Here is a 22637-nt window from a genome sequence, read left to right on the forward strand (position 1 = left end):
CCCGGAGCAGATTCTTCAAATTTTTAAATAATAGTTAAAAAATACTATTTTGCTATAAAAGGCGTTCAGAGGATAATGTTTTAGGGGGCTTAGTTTTTGTATTTTTTGGAAGAAAGAAAATCAAAAAATTAAAATTTTTTGGAAAAAAATTTCAAATATACAATTTTATATTTAATTTTTTTTTCAAAAATCCACAACTATTGACAAAAAATTTACAGTTGTTAACAAAAAAATAATTTTTTTCAAAAATAATTCAAAAATGCTTAGTTATCTATTAGTAATAATGATCAAATGAAGAAATGAAAATTACGAATAAGACTTCTTTAAAATTTAGTATTTCTACTTAAAGTACAAAAAGAAAAACTTTCATTTCACATTATTTATATTTCCTGAGATCAATAAATTTTTGAATTTGTTTCCCGGGATCCCACTCATCGACAATTTCCAGGAAAATAATAAAGCCTAATATATAGGTTGGTAGATAATATAGTTGTTAATTATTCACAGTTTAGCAGGAGCCCATGTAACCAATCAACGTTGAGAACATTGATTATGAGGAAATGCGCAGAAAAATTGACAGCTGTAATAAGAAACGGTGTTGTGTTAGTGGGGTAACATCGTGTGGGGGTCAAAGATTTGAAGGGTTATGTGGGTCGATGCCAATTTTATTAATAAGGTAGTGGGGCTGCAAGCCCAACCTATTCCAATATCAGTTAAGTATAGTACAGTTTTAAATGTGTTAGTATCCCAGTAGGTAAAGAACAACAAATTCGGATTCAAATAAGACTTTTTATTCACATCATAAGTAATTTCTTGAGTTTGAAGACTAAGACAAGTTTAATTATATATTAAGTTTGTGGTTTTTTTATTTATAAATAAAAGTATTGGGAGAGTTAATGTCGATTCATTTCCAAAGCATATTCAGATCCGTAACCTCTGATCCAAAAATATACCGTTCCCATTCGGATAAACAACGAAGACTTTCGTCATCAATCTGCAAATGTAAAATAAAACTGCATTTTATTTAACATGTATACAATAGGGTGAGCAATCGTTTTTTTTCCATGAACACTTTTTGGGAATCAAAATATGTTCAGCGGTTACCCTAATATTTGTATAACTTAGAAATGTTTTTACCGATAAAAATGGTCTTTGGACTTGAAGGTAAAAATAAGCTTCATCCAATAAAAATGGACCGGAGATCATTAAATAGCCTATCACAACTGCTGCAGATCGGTTCAAACCTTCCATTCCGTGAATTAATATTTGTCCATTCTGAAAGAAATTGATGTATTATTATTGTTGGAACGGTAAAAAGAAAGAAAAAAAAAAAAAAGACTGCATTTCTATCTGTCCGGCTCTAATAAATTTGTCAGTCCTAGGACGGATCCTTATCGGTCTTTTGTAGAAACTACAGCAGTTGAATTTACGTAGTGAATACTAACTACCATATTTGAATCACGTACGTTACATCATAATTCATTACTTCTTTCAAAGAGACAAGATACCTGCAGGAGATGTGTGACTATATAGAACGTGTTATCATCCTTTTTAGCTATGATTCTTTATTTTCTTAGTTGTTATATTCTTCAATCCTAGCTATAAGTGAAGAAAATAAAAAGATAGCTAGGATTGTAGGACTGAAAGATTGAATATATCAGTCCTGTCTACCGTTGAATGGACCAAAAAGATCTGACTGATTAAAAAAAAAAAAAAAAAAAAAAAAAAAAAAGACTGAAAGGGGCGGTGAAAAATGTATGATAAGGCGATCAGCCCTAGGACTGATCCAACACTAACTTTTATTTATCTATTAGATATAAAAAGGGCTTAGACTCCTAAGAACGAGGGATTCATCCACCGCCAAAGGATTTTAACTGAGAGAATGCCGGCTCCGTCCACCCTTTTTGAAAAGAAAGGTCCAATAATTGCAGTTTAAATAAAACTTTTCTGATGATATACATATGTTCACTTTTACCCGAACATATTTTCTTAATATATCCTCTCCAGACCATCTGCTGGAATTTTTTTAGAAATGTTTTTTTTTTTATGGGTTAATTCGATTTTCTGGATGAAGAAAGAGTACATGTTTGTACAAAGGAGGACAGTTGATGAGTGATCCCCCTTACACGAGTATTATTTTATCACAATAGCAATTTTATGTTAAATATAGAAAATGAATGTATAAAATTAAAGAAAGATCAAAACAATTTTTCATTATTAAAAATTATAAGATTAATTAGTATGAATCTCAATTGAATATTAAATTTAACTCATTTAAGATTCAATATTTAGCCAGACACTACCTTAAAACTGAGAGAGATTAGAGCTTTAGTTAAAAAAAAAATCATTTAAATTAAAAATATCCCCTCAAAAAAAAAAAAAAAAAAAATCATCCACTCTTCAACTACCCTCCCAGGACCGATTTTAACGTAGGTGGGACCTGAAGCCTTTTCTTTCTTTTTAAATTTGATTTTTTTAGATAATAAACTTGAATCTTTTTTTTGTAATTACAAAAATCCCTTTTTTCTTCTTTTTTACAGTCAATCCTGGGGCGTGATCACCCCCCAAAGAAAAAAAATCATTGTCCCTCCAGGTCTGAAAATCTAACTACGCCACTTCAGCTATATATCATTTTACCTTCATTACTAATTTTCTAATGAGTTTACATGCATCAATAAGAGTTTGAAAGAAATTTAATTCTCCATCAAGACCGAGGTAAGATATTTGATTCCTTCGAACTTCAGGACCTCTGAAAAAAAAATAATGTACATTTATCCCAATGATGTTTGATTAAATTTGTTAAAAAATACCTTCCAATACTAAGAATATGAGTGATTCCAAGATGCTGAGCAACATTGGGATTATCTGCTTGTTCCAAAGAGCCTAAAAATATTCTACTCTTCTCGCCCACTCCGTATTGAGAGAAATTTCGTGGAAATGAAATGATAGTTGGCATCCATGAGACTGATTTGCTCTCTAAAATCCGTTTTTCTTGAAATTGGGGAAGAGAATTGGATGCATAAATTTCAGATTCGTTTAACTGTCTTTCTATAGGATTTGAGGAAGGATGAATAACAAGATGTGGAAACTCTTCACTCAGGGACTTAATACCTCCTAGCAAACAGAAGGCCTCTATCTAATTAACAAGGAATAGTGATACTTTCCTTTATTTCCATGTGCACAGTTGTGATAAAGTACACGGCTTAATACCTACTTGATGTGCTGAAAGCTTTTTGGCTATCCTTTTGATGAAAGATCGTAGGTTTGCGGACGAGGCTCCATCATCATCATACAAAATAATAGAGGAGTAGCTCCGAAGACTCTCGTCGATAGCTGAATACCAATCCACTTGGGTATGATGAATTGCAGTTACCACGTGGCTCTCCAAGTATTCTTCAATGAATCTGCAAATATAAGATTAAAATGGTGCATTTTATTATTTAGAACAATGGTTTTAAAAAAACTGGGATAATTGTTTACATCATCTTGATATGAGGGAATTACAATCCAACCAATCAACGTTCAGACCACTAATTAGAAGAAAAGAAGCGGAAATATCGACAGTTGACGATAAAATGTTGTACATTTTGTGTTAGTGAGGGGGGAGGGATACATTACGAACCCTCTATTTTGACATATGTACACCGTGCGACCCTTGTTTAACAACGAACTTTAAGAGTCTGCGATAGCCTCACATTCATAGGTAGAACGTTGTTGATTGTTTTGGTGGCGAGCCAGAAGTGTTTAGCATCAGTTTAAAAAAATAGCATGGATCGACGAATTAATTAATCCACAAAGGTGGAAAAGGTGAGTGTCCTTGTTGCAAATGTAGAGATTGCAAACTTTTTAAGCCTAGACAGTTCCTTTGCCTAGACTCTAGAGGGTCAGGAGGTGATAATTACTTTGCTCTATACCACACTGCAAAGAAAACGTTTACCTGGTTATCAATTTTTTAATATTTTGTTGGGCCCAGTTTTTGCCCTACAAGCCACCTGTTCCTCAACCCCATGTACTTCTTTGTGTGGGGCGCAGTTAAGTGGTATTCCTGCTACACAAAATCCAAACTGATTTTCAGGATGCAAGAGAAATTCTGGAATTTGGTAAGAGAGATTGTCATCAAGACCTGCACCCATTTTCGAGGTAGGGTCGAGGCCGTTATTGACGCCAAAAGCGATTATATTAAATAATAATAATATTTGTTTTGATTAAGCTTTTAATCGGCGTTGGTTATTATTAGAATCGGATGAAGTTTAGAAGAAAATCCATTTCAAGGAAAAACGTGTTGGTTATTAAATAAAGGTCGTACCCTCGATCAAAGTACCAATAAACATATGGGAAATCAGGTATGTAGGTATATAAAAATCATTAATTAATTGCCAGCATTTTTGACATTCTTGGGCATTGTTTATTTGATTTTGATATCTTTATGTATCTACATAAAGATATCAAAATCACAAGGTCGGATGTTAAAGTTATGTCCAAACTTTTTTTATTAAAAAAAAAAAAACTATTATAAAGGGGATTATTCAGACGGTGTTAACCACTAAAACAAAAAATAAATTATTTTTTGGTTCTCAGTCCTGATCTTTCTGCTTCCTTTAGCCTAACAGTGTTCAGAACGTTGTTGATTGGTTGAATTTCAATAAACTCTGAGTAAAGTGCTGCTGTACACAATTCCATGCAACTTTTAATTGAATAATAACTCCATAACTGGGAGGAATCGGCCAACTATTATCAACTGATTTTAGCTCTTTTTTTAGTGTTTCTTTTTGGAAGAGAAACAGTTGCGAGGAATAAAAAAGGTAGCGAGGATTGTACAAATACTTATTAGAATATTTGTACGACCATTATATTTGGATGTAGTGTACTGTTATCAAAAATATTCCAAATGTGAGCGCGAATTTTAAATACATATGTATAATACTGTACATGGACAATTGGCCAAAATCAAATTTGCCGAATGAAATTTCCCCTTAAGACAATTTGCCGAATGTACAATGATCAATATATAAACACAACACAGTTGTATATGGTTCGAATGTATTTGGAATCTTTGGCGTTGTAGTACTTTAAATAAAATGAATAATAAACAAATACAACAGCAATTCGAATTGAAGAAGTGTTAATCACTTCTCCGTTATCAAATCATCATCATTCGACATAATGAATTATTCATTTTGGAAATTACTCATGTATTGAGGAATAAACAAAATATCAGCCAAGTGTTTGTTTTGTGTTTGAATAATGAATCTAATTAATTAAAAATAATATTATTCTGCAAAAAAACACTCATTAATTTATCTTATATGATATATATAGCTTATCAACAATACTATTTATCATCATTTTACGGTATAAGACGTACACACTAGGGTTTCTATTTAGAGATCCCAGGCTACATAATTGAAAAAGGCTGGAACCCCCTGGCTCTAAAAACAACGCGTAAACTAATAGTGATGATAATAAAAGGACTAAAGCGATTCAATGAAAATCCCCGGATTAGATGGATTCTAATAAATATAAACAATGTAACAAAAAATTATCAGCTTTAACTCTCATTTTTAAAATGATCCAAGTCTGCTATGTTCATCATCTTTTGAGTCCTATTATTGTTAGGGATGATAATTTTTGTAGTTAAATATGATTGTTTATTCTCCTCGCGCTCTACAAAAGCCCCAACCCCAATCATTTTTTGATGGAGAGTGTTTGAACCATGTCTTCCTATAGAGTTTCTTTAGATAAGAATAGCTTTAAATGTAATATATTATTAACTATCGGGATTCCGGCACAAGGCAATTTCCCGGTAAATGATCAACTCCTTTACAGACATAATGAAATTTACACACTTGGCAATTATCCTGAATTATCTACATTTTTTCAAGCTATGTATGTATATTGTACACGTCGTCATACAAAGTTTCAAAGTAAAGAAAGAGACGGACAAAAATAAAGTTAAATGAAATACAAGTAAACTTTTTGACCTATTTCAATCCGTACAGTCTTTCTCTCCCATATATAATCATGCGTTTATACAGTAGATATCTTTATTTTTTAATTACCTAATTGAATCTATTATATTATTTGCTCCGTCAATACAAAAACAGGCATACAGTGTCTGTAAAAAATGTATTGTCAGCAGCTTGTTCGGATTTTTTAAAGTTACTTTGATTAATTATACTTTGTGAGCCATAATGAGGACATACAGATCATAATCAAATATTGACAGAATCAAAAGTTGCTTAATTCCCAGCTTCTTTTTTTTGTAAATCTAAAAAAAATGGATGACTTTTTCAACAAAAGATACTTTGTCCCCTAAAGACCTTTCTGAAATTTATTCATATGTATAAAGAGGAGTTTGTCAGATTAACCATTGTAAATTAGTCATAAAAAGGTCACAAAACAAATTTATACTGATATTTTAAGGGTTTATATTGTATTGACCCCGACACCAAAGATGGGGGGTCATGTATTAAATTGCCTTATTTCAGATTTATCAGTTTTTGACCGGACATATCCTCTTTTAACATTATTGTCCTGCAAAAAGTGGACAGTTGGTCACCTTATAATCAGTACAATCTATTTGATTTTTTTAATTAATTATAAACGGCGAGATTTATGTGTAATTTGGAGAGTATTTAGAGGAGTATTATGAATAATTAATCATAGATATGGACGGTAACTATGAATTATAGTAGTATATTATTACATAACTAGTTGTATGAATTCAAATAATTCATGCTTGCTTTTGTATTGACGGAGCACATAATATGTATAATGGACCCCCAGATATATTCCTTTTTACATTCTACCCCAGGACTTTTTTTTTATAATTCATGAAATGTTTAGTTTCTTGGCGCATGTTAAAGATCGACTTAAAAAACAACAACATTTTAAATGAAGGAAAGAAAAACATACAAAAAGTTTTCTTTAACCCTCGTATGGTCTGTACATTGTATACTCATCCGTTACCAAGGGTCAAAATGACCAGCTTTTAAAAATATCCCATAAAATAACGTGTATATTTGAAGTTTCGGATAAATTATGTAATACCTAATTAGTTACACATAACAGATGTATGTCCAAAATGGCTAAAATTTTGGTGAGTAACTGTCAACAAATGCTAGCTAGATGTGACTTCCATTTATTGATGAGTGCTGCCATCTTCACGTGGAGGTGGGAAACTTTTCAAACCATCCAGCTATAACTTATTCGATGAATATTATGAAAAATACCTTCCACTCTCCGCGTCCCTAAGATTATATGTTGTCTCATCCCAGGATAGATCGACGCCGGTCAATATAGCTTGGCATACTTTCTGGGACCAGGAGTAATCGTTTTAAGTTGTAAGCGACAAAACGTCGAATAAACACAGCATCGAATGAATAAAACGTCGACCGTATAAAATGTCAACCAACAGAATGTCAACCGGAAGATATTACATTTTCAAATATGAAAAACAGTTTCTAAAACCTTTCACTCCAGATCTTTCCCGCCCCCAATATTTACTCAACACTCCCCTACATAAAGCAACAGTAAGGAGCCCTCACAAACCCCATTTATAACTCGAAATTTGGTGCTATTTTGGGTACCCCCAGACCCCAAAATGAGATGAAACCCATTGCTCTTAATTAAATTACTTTTAAGCCCCCTCTCAACAACCCAATTTATTCCGCAAAAATTAATAGTTATAACGTTACTTCATATTAAGTATTCTTATTTATTCAATTATTTTCTTGTGAATATAAAATAGGAAGTGTAAAATTATAAATTCTGACCCATGCAATGTTCATATTTTTAAAATATCCGTATTTTCATATTTATTAAAGATATTAACTAATTTTTATTCCCATTTTCATACTTTTTGGATGGCAAAATATATTTTATGATATTCTTTTTTCACTTCTCACATACATTTCCCGCCCCTCCTTACATAAAAAGCAGTAATGGCCCTCCGCCCTCACACCCCATTTATAACCCGAAAGTTGAGATGTTTTCATGTATCGCCAGGTCCCAAAAAGGGATGAAACCCACCACTGTCAGAAAAGTAACCTCCAAGGGCCACTTCCAACCCCTCAATTTATATCCAGAAAGTTGAGGCTGCTTTCGGATACCGCCAGTTCCTAAAACGAGATGAAACCCGAAACTGCCTCCAATTTCGGTTTACTTCGGGGGTAAATGTAAGTAGTGGCGGTGGGTTTAATCTCATTTTGGTGTCCGGAAGCACCCCAAAAGAGCCCCAACATTTGAGGTGTGAATGAGGTATTGTGGTGAGCTCTTAGTGGTTACTTAAATAGTGGCATTAGGTTTCATCCCATTTTGAGACACAGGGGTACCCTAAAACAGCCTAACATTGGGGTTTTATAAGGGGTTTGGAAGGATCCCTTACTGGTAGTTTATATAAGAGTGGTGGTGGTAGTGGGGTGTTATGTTTCAGGTGGGAAATGTCTGAATGGGTTATGTTGCAACATCATTTGGAGGAGTCCCTCATTATATATTCTACGGTCGACGTTTTGTCTGGTCAACGTTTTGTATATTTAACTTTTTGTCCATTCCACGTTTTGTCAGTTGACATTCTGCCTGTCCACGTTTTGACGGTGGACTTTTTGTCCACACACCTTTTTCTTCAAATACATCTTCCTCAAATTCTTCATCCTGAATAATTTTAATCCAGGATATTTTATCGAGTTACTTTTGATTCCATTTGTAATTTTTTACTTTGCTTTGATATTATGTGGCTTTATACTAATTCATATGCATGTGTTTACCTCTGTTGGATCAATATTTTTAGGTAACGCTGATGTATATAAATATGTCGTTTTATACATTTTTGTAGCTATAAATCTTTTGTTTCTTCGGTGCTCTTATTCTGGATATACATATCTCTGCAGAAAATGGTCATATTTATTCTACGAACGAATATCCATAAATATTTCATATTTCAAGGTTTTCATATGTTTATTTTGAATCTTTATAACATAAAATATCATATATAATAACTGGGTCCAAATTTCCCCTAAGACAATTAATGTACAAAATTCATTTTGAGTAAAAGTTTAATGATACAAAGTTAAAATGATTTACTATCTCTAATGTTGAGGTCTATTTAGGAAACGTAAGGAAGTTTCATGTCTGAAAAATATCAATAAGAGTTATTTTTCATATTTCAAGTTGAAAAAGGGTTAATTTGATCCATCGGATAACACAAGAGAGAACACAAATTTGGTTCGTCAACACAAAAGTAAACTAGAAATAATGATTGATCGGGGATGACAATTTTTTATTCTTATTAATTTTTTGGATGTGTCCCAAATTGCCCTTCATTTAGCTAAAATTGATCGTCACAATAGATTATGAGTAGTTGTTACATTTTAGTTGAAAAATCAAATCGGGGCCAATGTAAGTCTCTTAAATCAAAGGAAGGATTCAAAGAGAAGGAAGTTACATTGCGACTGACTGCATCAATTCTCTCAGATGGAAATGAACAAAGCATTAAGTATTGCAATTATACAGACCCCAAACAAATAAGTTCATCTACAAAAAAAGGGACACCTCTGTAATAGCAAATGCCATAATAGCACAACATGCTAAAAAAGTAGTTTATTTGGTGAATTTGTTTATGTTTAGAATATATTAAGTAAAATTATTAAGGTAAAATATTAAGTAATATTAGGTATGTTCAAATAGATATTTATTTTGAAATCATAACATTTGATGTTGAAAAGTATATTTAAATAAGTTTTTTGTTCATATCTATTTTGAAGAAACTAATAAAATTTATATGAAATATACAGCCCTGTAGTTAGAAGATTATTATATAAGATCAACAATTCTAATGTAATTTTGTATTAGATCTTTAATTGTTGCTGTAGTCATCCTGATATAGCAACATTTTATCACGTTCATTCAAATTGCTCACATATTTGAATTAAATTTTAGTATTAAAAATAAAACAAAACTGAATCCTCCTGTTAACCCAAAGTTACACATACCTTTACAGAGCCCACCAAGTATAATACCAAAATAAATTTCAATCCCTTGAGTTGTGTGAATAACGACGGTTCTTGACGCACAATGAAGCGGTGGCAGTGGCTAATGACCCACCTTTTCGGCCCTGGCTCACTTTCACAACCCTTGGATGGGGATGTATCATAGGATATTATAATGGGGTCCTTGAAGCTTGGGATAATACCCCTGCAAAACCTGTTGGCAGGGCTATATTTTGCAAAATAAAATGAAGTCTCTTGTGAATAATTTTTTATCACATTATAGTTTGGTTGTCTGAATACAATATAAATTTCAATGAAAATGTACTAGATCAGGAGTATCTAGCCTTTTAATATAATGGGGCGCATTGCCACTTGAAATATTTTAATGGGCCGCAGTTGAATTTCTTGATAAATGGGTTTATAGAACAAAACCATTGAATACAAATTTATTTCAATAATAGACCATACATAAAAAAAGCCAAATATATTTTTTCAAGGCCAAACCGCTTAAAAAAGCTAATCTGGCCAGTCTATTAGAGTCTCAAGAATCTGGACTACATCAAAAACAGGTTCTAGCTTTGGATAAAAGGCTAAATTACTTTAAAAGGAAAGTATAGAACTTAATTCAAAGATTGACATGTGTACTTAATTGAATTACTTAACTTCTCAGGAAACTGCAAAAAGGGGTCTGCGCCTTGAGTGTGGCCATACCTTCTGCTCTACCTCTCTTCTCCTTCGAGAACTTTGCTAAAAATACCACTTGAATTGAGAATGAATAGTACAGCTAAACATTAGGCGGCCCAAAATGCGGCCCGCGATCTACAGGCTGGACATATCTGTACTGGATTATCAAATTGTACTATAATCAAATCCTTTAATGATGAAACTCCTCGCAATGAATTGTTTAATAATCAAATTACCCATAATCCTTTAATCTGTCAATGTAAATGAGCGTAACATGACCACTCTAACGGGCATTTTGCAAATTATCCGATTTCCCACATTGCCCGTAACATATATATTATATAAACGACAAGGGATTTAGAAGAAATTGTATCCTTGCTCTTTTGGGAACGGAGCAAAAGTATAGAATAACTTATTACTTTGTTTATTGATCAAAAAGAATGAATTATGAAATAGTCATGACGTATAAAGCACGACGAAGGAATCGACAGCTGACAACAAAATACAAAGGGTATACGATTGTTAGCGAGGTAACACCGTGCTAAGCGATTACTTTTTTGTCCACTAAGGACGTCGAGTATACTTGAATATTACTCCAAAATACTGGTTCCTAATGTGTTCATTTAGGAGTTGACATAGAGCTGTTAAATGTCTATGTTAGCAAAATAAAAATTACATTATGCATATTTATTCATAAATATTAATAAAATTTAATAGAATTATTTGAATGCATATTTTATTTGTGAGTGCTATGTGGCAGCCTTTCTTGGTAAAATTGATTTGATGAAGCAGATAATGGAAGGCTTGAATTTTCAACTTGACATCGACAAACGTCCAGGATGATGAAGTTTGGGTCTACGTTCAACAATTAAATGTTCTGCATGAAGATTTTTGGAGCAGGTTTGGTGATTTTTTGACTATGGACCATGGATGATCAACCCATAATATGAAATTGAAGAAGCAGATGTCATGTTACAAGAAGGACTGATGGGAATACGATGACACGAAGTACTTAAGGTATAGTTCAGAAATCCCTTTTGCGTATTCTACTTCATGGGCTATTGCAAGAAAGTTATTGATAGATTTTCCATCTTCATACCTCGTGAGAAGAGGCTTTAGTGCGGTTTCAATTCTTCTTACTAAATCGATTGAATAATTATTTTCTTGCAATTTTACGTGTGTAATAGTTTTCTTTTTTTTCATTTGTTTCGTTCCAATCTTTATTGGATTTTCCGTTTTTTCAATAAAATTATTTTTTCTTTTCTTTTTTATTACAACTGTCCAATTTGAAAATAATTCGATCAAAGTGAGAATCCAAGGTGACTATATACATGGTGTGGCGATGAGAAATGCTCCCACAAGAAGCTTCTATAATTCAAAGTGATTGCTCAGACCATGGAATACAAGTGGCACTGAACTTTATGTTCAAACAACTAATTCTTGAACGATGCATGTTTCTTGAGGAGGCCTTTTCATTCCTTAAGAGGCATTATTGATATTTTACCAACAGTTTGAATATAAATTGTAGGAATTTCAAAGTCTTCATGAGGATGGCACTGATAAAAGTGGAAACGTTTAAAAGAGTGTGACTGATCCTCTTGTTGAACTTTATTCTAGTTGGCAAAAGGAATTGATTAATTATCTTTATTGTAACAACAAGACAAGAATACGAGTTGTACCTAAATTACAAACTTAAGCTCAAAAATACTAAAGTAAAATTGAGGAAAAAAAAAAAAAAATGGCCAATTTACGAATTAGTTATTACAAATATATTTAGTTATAACAAGTAAAAAAATATTTTTATGATGAAAAGATTGTGTTTAAATCATTTTGATTTAGAAATTTCTTTTGCTAATGTATATTTTGACCTATTTTTAATTAAACAAACAACTTTTATTATGTTTTTATTTAATACATTCAGTGCCATAAGATACCTGTGCCCTCTCCAAAAATTATACAAATAGTATTATCCGATACAAAAATAAAATATTTAAATATATGAAGGCAATTTTAGTATAATACTGGCCACACAAATCCCCTGTTTATTTTCAAAGCCGTGTCTACGGTACGGGTATTTCTTCTAAATATGATCACCAAACCGAATGAAATGGTCATGTGTGTCATCATTTTTCAAATAAACTATCAAAAATAATTAATCAGCATGATAATTTGCTTTATGAAATTGGATTTCCCCGTCCAAATAAACTTCAAGAAAGAGAATTCAATAGGTGATCTACGGAAAACAAAAATCTACAAGTTGTCTATGGTCTAAAATAGTTTGGAAAGCTCTGCGTTTAAACGAACTATGCAACCCCGAGGAGTTTATCCCTTTTATCTGAATTAACAATGTAAATTCAACGATTAACAAGAAAAAGTTGTTTACGTATATATATATACCGTGACGTCATCATTTGGAATAATAAAAAGGGACACTTTACAAAGAAAAAAATATATCAGTACGACTGTAAAATGATTGTGTTAAAAGGTTGCGGACAAAACATTGTGTAATATCGTTGCGTATTAATATTGTTGTGTACATTATCATTGGGGGACAAAAACACTGTGGACAATGACATCTTGAAGTAATATCATTGTAAGACAATATTATCGTGTGTAATTTCGTTGCAATTTATATTATATTCGGACAATTAAACTGTTGAAGAATCAGGGGCGTCCACAGGATTATATTTAAGGGGGCTTGATTTTTGGAATTTTGTGGGAAAAAAAAGTTCAAAAATTACAATTTTTTTAAAGAAAAATTGTAATTTTTCTTATTTATTATAAAAAATTGAATTTTTTGGAAAGGAATTTCAAAAACCAGAGCTATTCAAAAAAATGAAAAAAATTCTAAATTTAAATTTCAAATATAAAATCTTTTGGAAAAAAAAATCAATTATTAAATTTTTCGGAAAATATATATCTGTTTACAGATAATTCAATTTTTTTAGAAAAAAAAGTTCAAAAATTTAGTGAAATTTGAAATATTAAATTTTCTGGTAAGAATAAAAAAAATCCTTAATTTGAGAAGGAGCTACAGCCTTTTCCTACTGACGTCTCTGATAATGGAGATATATGCCAGGATAGAACCCTTCTAATATGCTTTAATACATCCTGGCCCACGGGTTGTGTAGGCTAACTGCTGGGTTAGTACATCAGGTTATAGCCTAAGGAAAGTTAAGGACCCAAAGGAAGTATAAACTCCACCGCCGCCACTGTAAATAACCCTTCTAATAATCTATAATACAACTTCGCACAGAGGTTGTGTAGGTGAACTGCTGGGGTTCGAGGCGGTGTTTGTCTCACAACGATATTACCACAACGTTTTTGTACATAGCCTGTTACAAAAATTATTCTATCGTACACCGAGGAATCTACTCAAGCTAATAGTCATCTTTCAGCACTTTATTTGATAGTTTTGGCTATGGATATCGTTGAGACACTACCATACTACAAAAGTGGGTATAAATACATTTATAGTTATTATAAACTAGCGGTAGTAACCGAGATTGCACCGGATATTATTAGGGGTCGAAGAACAGACACACTTTGCTTTAATATCATAGATGTGCAATATTAAGATTGAAGATGGACAAAAAAAAAAACACCAAAAATTACAATTTTTTGGATAAAAAATTAGAAAAATTATATTTTTTTACAAAAAATGTCGAAAAAAAAATTACAAATATTTTTAATATTTTCAAAATTTCACTGCTATTCACAAAAATTAAACATTTTTGGGGAAAAAAAAATCAAAAATCCACAGTTGTGGACAATACATTTAATTTTTTGGAAAAAAAATTCAAAAATTTATAGCTATTCACAAAAAATTAAATTTTTTGAAAAAAAAAATTCGTAACTGTACTCAAAAAATTTATTTTGTTGGGAAAAAATTATAAAATCCTAAGCTGCTGACAAAAAATTAAATTTAAAAAAAATATCTATAGTTATTTACAAAAACTAAGTGTTGGAATTGGAAGAAAAAATTAAATATTAATTTAATATAATATTAAGTTTTTAGAAAAAATTCAAAAATCCATAGCTATTCACAAAAAATTTCAAAACTTAAATTCTTGGAAAAAAATGTCAAAATTCTAAAGTTATTCACAAAAAAATTTAATTTTTTATTAATTTTTTCCAGAAATCTATGGCTACATATTCACAAAAATATTAAATTAAAAAAAAAAAAAAAAGATTCTTAATTTGGGGGGCTACAGCCCATAATCAATTAATAGTGTCGAATTAATAGCATTTCTTTTTAAATAAGCTTGCGGGTTTTACAGAAAATATGATTTTATGTATGTATTTTAATTTATTATTTGCGAAAATAATTAATTAGAAAAAGCACAATGCAGTAAAGGATTACTTCACATACAATGAAATATTATCCCCCTTCCTAGGCTGATATCATCAATTTTCGTATTATCTGAGTCATTGCATTTTATTTATTATAATATGTGCTAAAAATTTCGTATTGTTGCCATCACAACAAGAATAACAATGGAAAAAGTAATTGCAGAAGTCGTCTTGCACAATTTAATTCCTTAATCTAAAATAACATATCCCGAATTGCTACGATTTACTTAAAGTATGAACCTCAAAATGGATTTAAAGAAATAAATAATTCATAATAAAAGAAATATAAATTAAATATTTATTTTCTTCGATATTCATTATTTAATGTTTTCTTTTTTGCATATTTGTTATTAAAAATAGTAAAATTAAAATAATTTCTTCAAATATTAATCTATTATGGGGTTAATTAGGATCTTATGAATTGTTAGAAGCCAAATTTAGGGGTAATTTTCCATGTATTTTAATAGAACTACCTTAGGCCCTATTGATAACTTCTAAACTACCTCATATCAAACAATATCGTCGACCACAAAACCGGAGCAACAGTTATTAAAGTATTGAAATCCATGGCAGGATCCTGGGTGAATTTGGAAACAAGTTTATCAATTATTAATTGAAACACGAAGAACAAATTTTGGTCAATGTATCCACCCTCAGAATTGATGGCGAGCTCCAAGTGGTGGTGGAAGTTGCTGCAGCCCCTCTGGACGTACTTGGCTCTCATGGAGGCCCGTACCTTATTGACGGAGATTTCCAGGGCGCTGGTGCTGTTGTGGCGTCTCCTGCAAGATGTGGACTCAATATGCGCCTCACACGAGCTGAGGTCTGGGCTCTGCGGTGGTCAGAAGTCCTTTTCCTAGAATTACATTTCGGCCCGGAGCCACTCTTGGGGGTTTCTTTACGTTGTGGACAGATGCTCCATCTTGTGTATCCAGGAAGAATTGCCAACGATGGAGTGGATCTATGGGATAACTTTGGTCTCCTGAATTTTGACGTACTCACCAGCCTTTAGCCTGTATCCTAAAGGGAACCACACGGCATTCATTACCTTCATGTTGGATTTAACCAGGCCTAACATCAACACTGAAGCAGGGTGTTTGGTGGTGGAGGCATAGAGTGCTCCTCTGCGACATCCTCAAATGTCACTACTCGATTATTCTGCCTCTTGTCGACAGGGTCAACAGTAAAGGTCTTTTCATCAGAAAAGATCACAATGTGTTTGTAGGTTCCCTTGAGATGGTTCACAGAATCTTTTTTGTACACTCTACCCGGACTTTTCTCTCTTGTTCTGTCAACAGAGGCCACGGAATACGCCAAAGAGAACCTGCCTTTTTTTTAGAGCCCTGTACATCACTGACGAGGACTTGTTCATCTTACTGTCCATGTAAGCAATGGAGGAATTCGGCTTTTCTTGGAGGCCGACTTCAGGCGACTGAAGAACACGAAGGATTTCCTAACTCCTCTTCGTGAGTGTCTGAGGTCCTCCACGATCTTCAACCGCATGAATACATACAAGCGTTAGTCTTCTCCCATATAGCTTTCTCTGACAATCCTTTGTGGAGGAGCACTAGGATCGAGATTCAAGTCCATCCAAAGGTTATCAGTTGTATTTCGTACATATAAATATTTTGCTGAATTTTATAAGATATTTTTTCCTGCAATGTTTACAAGCTCCACCTTTTTTAATCTCCTTCTTCAAATATTTACTGAGTAAATCACATCCTTTGCATAAAAAATACATTTTCTTTCTTTTTCCATGGGATTTAATTACATAAATTGCATATTTATGTGAATCCTTGTTCTGGATCAAAATGGATTGATAAGTTAATTGCACAATAAAAATAGAATGTTGAGTCTGATAATACCAAAATACAAATCTAAAAAATTTCATGTATTTGTGGCCATTCACTCTTCCTCAAGGATATAATATTGAATTTAGTAAATGTCTTGACGACAACTTTTATTAAATCTTCAACTTTTTGTGGATTATTGACGGATTTAAAAATTAAATCGAAGCTGCTGTCTGGCGAAATTTTTTTAAAATGATTTTTAACAAGAAAGTGTATAGAAACTTGTACTCAAATGTACCACAAATTATCATGCATGCTATGAAAGCCATAATGATATAATTTTTATTCTCGTCTCCGAAAAGGAAATCAATTCCAAAAAAGTAGAGCTTCCTATCTTATTCCAACTTTCTTACCCACATAATCAAATTGAATTTCAAGACACAGAACCCCACTTACACGCTACAATTCATGATATATGCCAGACAATTTGAACCTTAATAGTTTCCTACTATTGGAACAAGATTAAAAAGACTGAACACATTAGATAAAAATGTAACTACTCAGTTTCATCAAAATATATATGTTCCTTCTCCTTCCATTCTCAATAGCAAAAAGTTAACTTTATAAAGATCAATTAAATGTGTCTTTCGTATTTGCATTGACGAGTAAGGAATTGATTTAACTTAAGAAAAATATATCACTAATAACGTAACAGATTTTGATGATTTTTAAGGTATTCAACCCTCGTAGTGTAATCTCTACGTTCACTTTGGGCATGGTGAATGTGTTCCTTAATACTGTCACTAACATTTAATATCCAATCAACCAAAGGATTTTTTTTTTGTTAGATTATCTGAATAATGAGGCCAATTCTTGAGAATGATCGTAACAAATATGGCAATCTTCGCTTCGCCACCCAATAATACCCAATTCGGGACTCACAGTCGTACAATGACAAATAAAAGTGGATATACAGCAATATTTATCGAACCCATGATTCCTTATACTTATTATATACAAATTCCCTATTCCAATGACTTGGGAAATAAATTGTTTATAGATCATAATAAGATACCACTCTTCCAGGGACAAAAATACTACGATCCTTTATTAGTTTCTCCAGAAAATGTTTAATACCTTCTTTTGTTTTATTAACATTTCGATTGTACGGGTTATTAGATCAATTTTCCGTCAACTTGTGTTGCTTTTATGTGAATCCATTTTTCAAATAATGAGTGTAAAGTTCTTGAAATCTAAATTTAGCCATAGCCATGAGGGGGAAAAAAAAAAAGTTGTAAGACAAACTATCCGTTCACTAATTGTGAATTTGATCTTCCTAATCCAAAGTACCAAAATGTCCAAACACATAGGCTTCATGACTCAATAGAGCATTGAGATCGACGAAAGAAACACATGCATAATCAAACCAAATAAGACAATGAGTTTTGTTTTCTAATGGATCTAATGGTCATACAAAACACGTACAATCATTTTCGAGATCCATAATAATTAAACATCCTTCATCTGCATTCCACATCACGATATGTGACGTCTCATTGCTTCGAAGTTCGGGTATCAAAGATATCGTCAATAGATGAAGAACAAATTCATGGCAAAAAATTTATTATATCAATATATATAATGGCATCATAAGATTGAAAATAATAATAACTTGAGATCAGCGGGTTAAAAACCTAATTCTACCAACATCAATATTGACTCATCCTTATAATCTAACTTAATAGTATGTTGTCATTAAATAGGCGATTGGGGCTTTTTTGTAGTATTATACTTTTAAATAGTGCATTCAAATTAGACTAAGGATTCTAATTTCGTGGTGCTAGAATAGGTTTTTTCTTTTCTTATGAAACAAAATTAGCTCGAAATAGAAAAATCCGTTTTTCTCCTTTTCACATACTTTTTTCAAAGTTGATTTCTTGTTGTTTCTTATACAATTTTAATAATTTGCAGAGTGCTTAATTCCCACAAAGAGTGTCTCAAAGAATATAAATGTTATTTAAGTACAAAATTGCATAAAATAAATAAATTACAAATCTAGGAATATAAATAAGAATTTTATCTTAATTGTATATCTCTCAACCCTTCCTTCCTCAAGGAGTAAAATACCCTCAAAATCAGTTGATAGTTAGTAGAGTTTCTTTCCGGGAGTTTACACATAAAACAAAATTCCCGAAAAATATTTCTTCTCCAAGCAAATCCCGTATTTAACCATATAATAGTATAATAATAGTATATACTTCATTTAATTATGTATAATTAATAAAATTAAACGTTGAACATGTATTAAATGAAGAAAATAGAGTAACATATATTCTAAGGATGTGCGAGTAGACATTTAGCCCCCGGATCGGGTTGTAACTTTCACAATTATTAAAAAATTAGCTCAAAATTTATTATTTCTTCACATTATATAAAAATAAATACTTAAATTTTGCAGTAATTATTATTTTCTGATAATTATAATTGCAAAATTTGTTTTCCGGGAAATGAAAAACCCAATTACAATTAAAATCATTTATAGATGTTGTGTCCATGTTGGGATTTCTGATGGACTTCTAACTTGCATTATCAATGTGTAAGAGTTACAACTTCTACATCTTTTGTCCGTCACCATAGAAACAATCTTGAACAAAATTCAAGAAATACCAATGTATTTTTTTAACTTTACATATTTGTACCTACAGTCCAATTTTTAAAATACATGTTTGAGTCAATTATGGGCTTTGTATTCAAACTTGGAAGATGCATAAATATATCTAAAAGTATTAACTATAGTTTCTCACTTTTATTTTATTTAAGAAACTTCATTTGGCTCCGGTATGACCTTTCAAATCAAATTTCTCATGCTTTTATAGTGACGATGAATTTTTTGTTACTTTAAGTGGAGTGTGCTGCAGATTCGAAGGGTTTTGTAGAATAATTTGACAATAGATTGTTTAAAAATACAAATGTAATTCACTCTCCATTTTGAGATAAATCAATCTAGTTTACTTTTATGTTGACGTATCTCTTATTTACAACATTGGTTATTTTTAGTAAAAGACTCAAGAGACCCTTCTTGTTTTTGTGAAATAGATAAAATCGAGTATCGAGCTGTCATTAAATATTTGATGTCAGAAATGGCTGCAACTAATCCTAGATAGATGTGACAAGTTTTTATTACCGAGTGTTGCGATCTTCGTTTTGAGGTCAGAAGTTTTTCAGACCATCCGTGCAAGTATGATAAAATTGACATTCGACCAAGAATATAGTATACATTTTAATGCTATTGGACACATAGTAATCTTCATTCTATCTCTCAACTTTTCCTCACAAAAGCAAATGAAAAAAGTTCCAAAATTGGCTGTCAATTGGTAAACTTTTCCCGACTGTTTAGTTATTCGCCATTAAAAGTCAGAAAATTGTGAGATACTTAGATATAACTAATTTTAATTTAGCCTAGAGAGTTTCTTATGAAAAATACAAAAAAAATGTACCTAAATTATGTTAACCCATTCACGCAATCTATATCAAAAAATAAAAATGGCTAGAAATAAAAAATTTTAAGAGCGCGAGTAGAAAATACTTTAATTTTCTCATTGCAAAAATTCCTATTCCTAAGAAAGACGCGAGACAAAAGATGAACTTAACGCAATTTTAAACTCATCAGAATTCAAGATTATAATTTTTTCTCAATTGATAAGCTTGTCGACTTTTTTCGTTAGAGTCTTTTAGTTCAAATAGTTTAAGTTCAGAATACTATTAAGAAGGAGTAAATAGAAGAATTTACAGCTTAAGAAATATATGGTGAAATCTACATTAATTGTATACTATTGAATGGTACCTTGTGGAATATAATATAACGAACTAACAATAGTATTAGATAAATCAACAACTGCCAAAGTAGGTAAATTTTCATACTGTTGGGATTACGCCATAAAATAGAATATGTATTTTGAAAAACCTTGAATCAAGGAACATAAATTATTATTTAAAAATAAATAAATATGTACATTATTATGACGTCAAAGCATTTAGCAAGTTACAGGTATGTTTGTACTTGTATAAAAGCTATAGGTTAACTGCATTTAATATGTATAAATCTGTGTCAGAATCACCAGCTGCCCCGGTTCTCCCAAAAATGTAGCATGTACTTGTAATCGTATTTATCGGTCCTATATGAGGAGTTTTCGAAGGGCAATACAATGAAACAATTGTACGGGACATTGTAAAACCCGGACTAAAGGGATAGCATTTTTGCATTTTCTAATTAGTATTATTTTTTTAAATATGTACGTGGGTTGTGTTAAAGCTACCCATAAATTTTTTCTCTAATGTGTGTCTGGATTACATTTGTACTGTTCAACAAACTATCGTCAATTTTTATCAAGAAATTATGCTGAGTATCCCATATTGGCTCAACGAATTGCACTTAAATTAGCAAACATTCCCTGAAAAATTGATAGATTTTATTAATTTGAAAAGGCCGTATTGGAGCCAAATTAAGCTTTATTAATGGAATTAAGATTTTAAACTATAGTTAACATTCTTGGGTATCTCATTTCATCATGTAAATTTGAATACCAGGCCTATAGTTGACACAAATATGCCTATGAAATGTTGGAATGTATGTTGTACAAAATAAATCTGAAGCTTTTTTAATTTTTTACCAGATTTTTTTTGTGTTGACTCACCACATATACAATACATACAGTAAATAATGTTGAATTAATATTTTACCTGAAATCTACAATCAATAAATAATTTGGATTTGATAAATAGGGCCCACAGAAGCCAGCGTGAATTAAATTATAAAACCCTGTGAGTGAAATGTAATGCTCATAATTCTCTGGATTAATTGTGGCTGGCTCTTTTTCGAGGGATCCGAGATACGAAAGAGATTGTCTCTCATACTCCATTATCCTTTCTGCAAGAGTGGATTTATTTCGACTTGTATTACATCCCATTATTTGTATGTATATCCTTGATTAACTGCACTCACTAATTATTATAGCAAAAATACAAAATTTTAATAAAATTGAATTAAGCTTTCCTCATTTTCACTAACATTAAATTCACTTTTTTTCTCACAAAACAAAGAATGAGAACTGAACTTTGTTTTCTTAGGAAAGTATTATACATTTATTTCCCCTTTCTAATATTTGCAGAAAAAAAAAAAAAAAAATTGAGTGAAGGCTTAAATACGAATCGCATACATTGTTATATACTTATATATTTTAATTAATGATTGCCTTAAACACAAATTGTTATCAAGATTCATTCAAGGTAGATATTGTTGCAAGATCTATATACCGGGCCAAATATAATTATTATATCATCTCTATAATCGCAAATTTTGAGAGGTTAAGAGTATTTTTTTTACAATGTTTCGATGAACAATGTTGTAGAACACATAATTAGCTCTCGATTGCTAAGCAAAACATTGTCCTAGTCGCCACCATGAGCACACAGTACGAGAAGAAGAACGAGATCGTAGCGCTCCTCCGCGTGAGATCGTCCAGGAAGCCATCTGGGAGCATACTAAGGCCTCAAGGAAGACGATTAGAATGTATTCATGCGGCCAAAGGTCGGGGAGGACCTCAGACACTCTCAAAGAGCAGGCAGGAAATCCTCCGTGTTCTTCAATCGCCTGAAGTCGGGTTTACAGAAAAAGCCGTATTCTTCAATTGCTGACATGAACGGAAAGGTAAAAAAGTCCTCATCAGCGGTTTCCAGGGCTCTAAAAAGGCAGAAGGAAAGTCTCTTTGGCGTATTCCGTAGCCTTTGTTGATGGAACAGGAGAGAACAGTCCGTGTAAAGCCTG

The 22637-nt window shown here is 31.9% G+C and overlaps 1 protein-coding gene across 1 annotated transcript; it reads right to left on the reverse strand.

Moving 5' to 3' along the window:
* Positions 1 to 775: 775 nt before the first annotated feature.
* Positions 776 to 21923, reverse strand: LOC121118022 (serine/threonine/tyrosine-interacting-like protein 1). The gene is made up of 6 exons (XM_040712558.2): positions 21554 to 21923; positions 3215 to 3404; positions 2811 to 3136; positions 2638 to 2749; positions 1138 to 1275; positions 776 to 994 (listed from the first exon to the last, which is right to left on the reverse strand). Exons 1-6 carry the CDS (start codon positions 21778 to 21780, stop codon positions 905 to 907), a joined length of 1083 nt encoding a protein of 360 aa, XP_040568492.1. The 5' UTR covers positions 21781 to 21923; the 3' UTR covers positions 776 to 904.
* Positions 21924 to 22637: the final 714 nt, after the last annotated feature.

This window comes from Lepeophtheirus salmonis, chromosome 5 (genome assembly GCF_016086655.4).
Source record: "Lepeophtheirus salmonis chromosome 5, UVic_Lsal_1.4, whole genome shotgun sequence".
NCBI lineage: Eukaryota > Metazoa > Arthropoda > Copepoda > Siphonostomatoida > Caligidae > Lepeophtheirus > Lepeophtheirus salmonis.

Excerpts from the sequence above, each read along its gene's own strand:
- LOC121118022 (XM_040712558.2), bottom strand. The coding sequence starts at position 21,780 with ATGGGATGTAATACAAGTCGAAATAAATCCACTCTTGCAGAAAGGATA. Across the intron at positions 3,137-3,214 it reads AAAAGCTTTCAGCACATCAA|ATAGAGGCCTTCTGTTTGCT; the intron begins GTAGGTATTAAG and ends CTTGTTAATTAG. Across the intron at positions 1,276-2,637 it reads TTAGAAAATTAGTAATGAAG|AATGGACAAATATTAATTCA; the intron begins GTAAAATGATAT and ends AATTTCTTTCAG.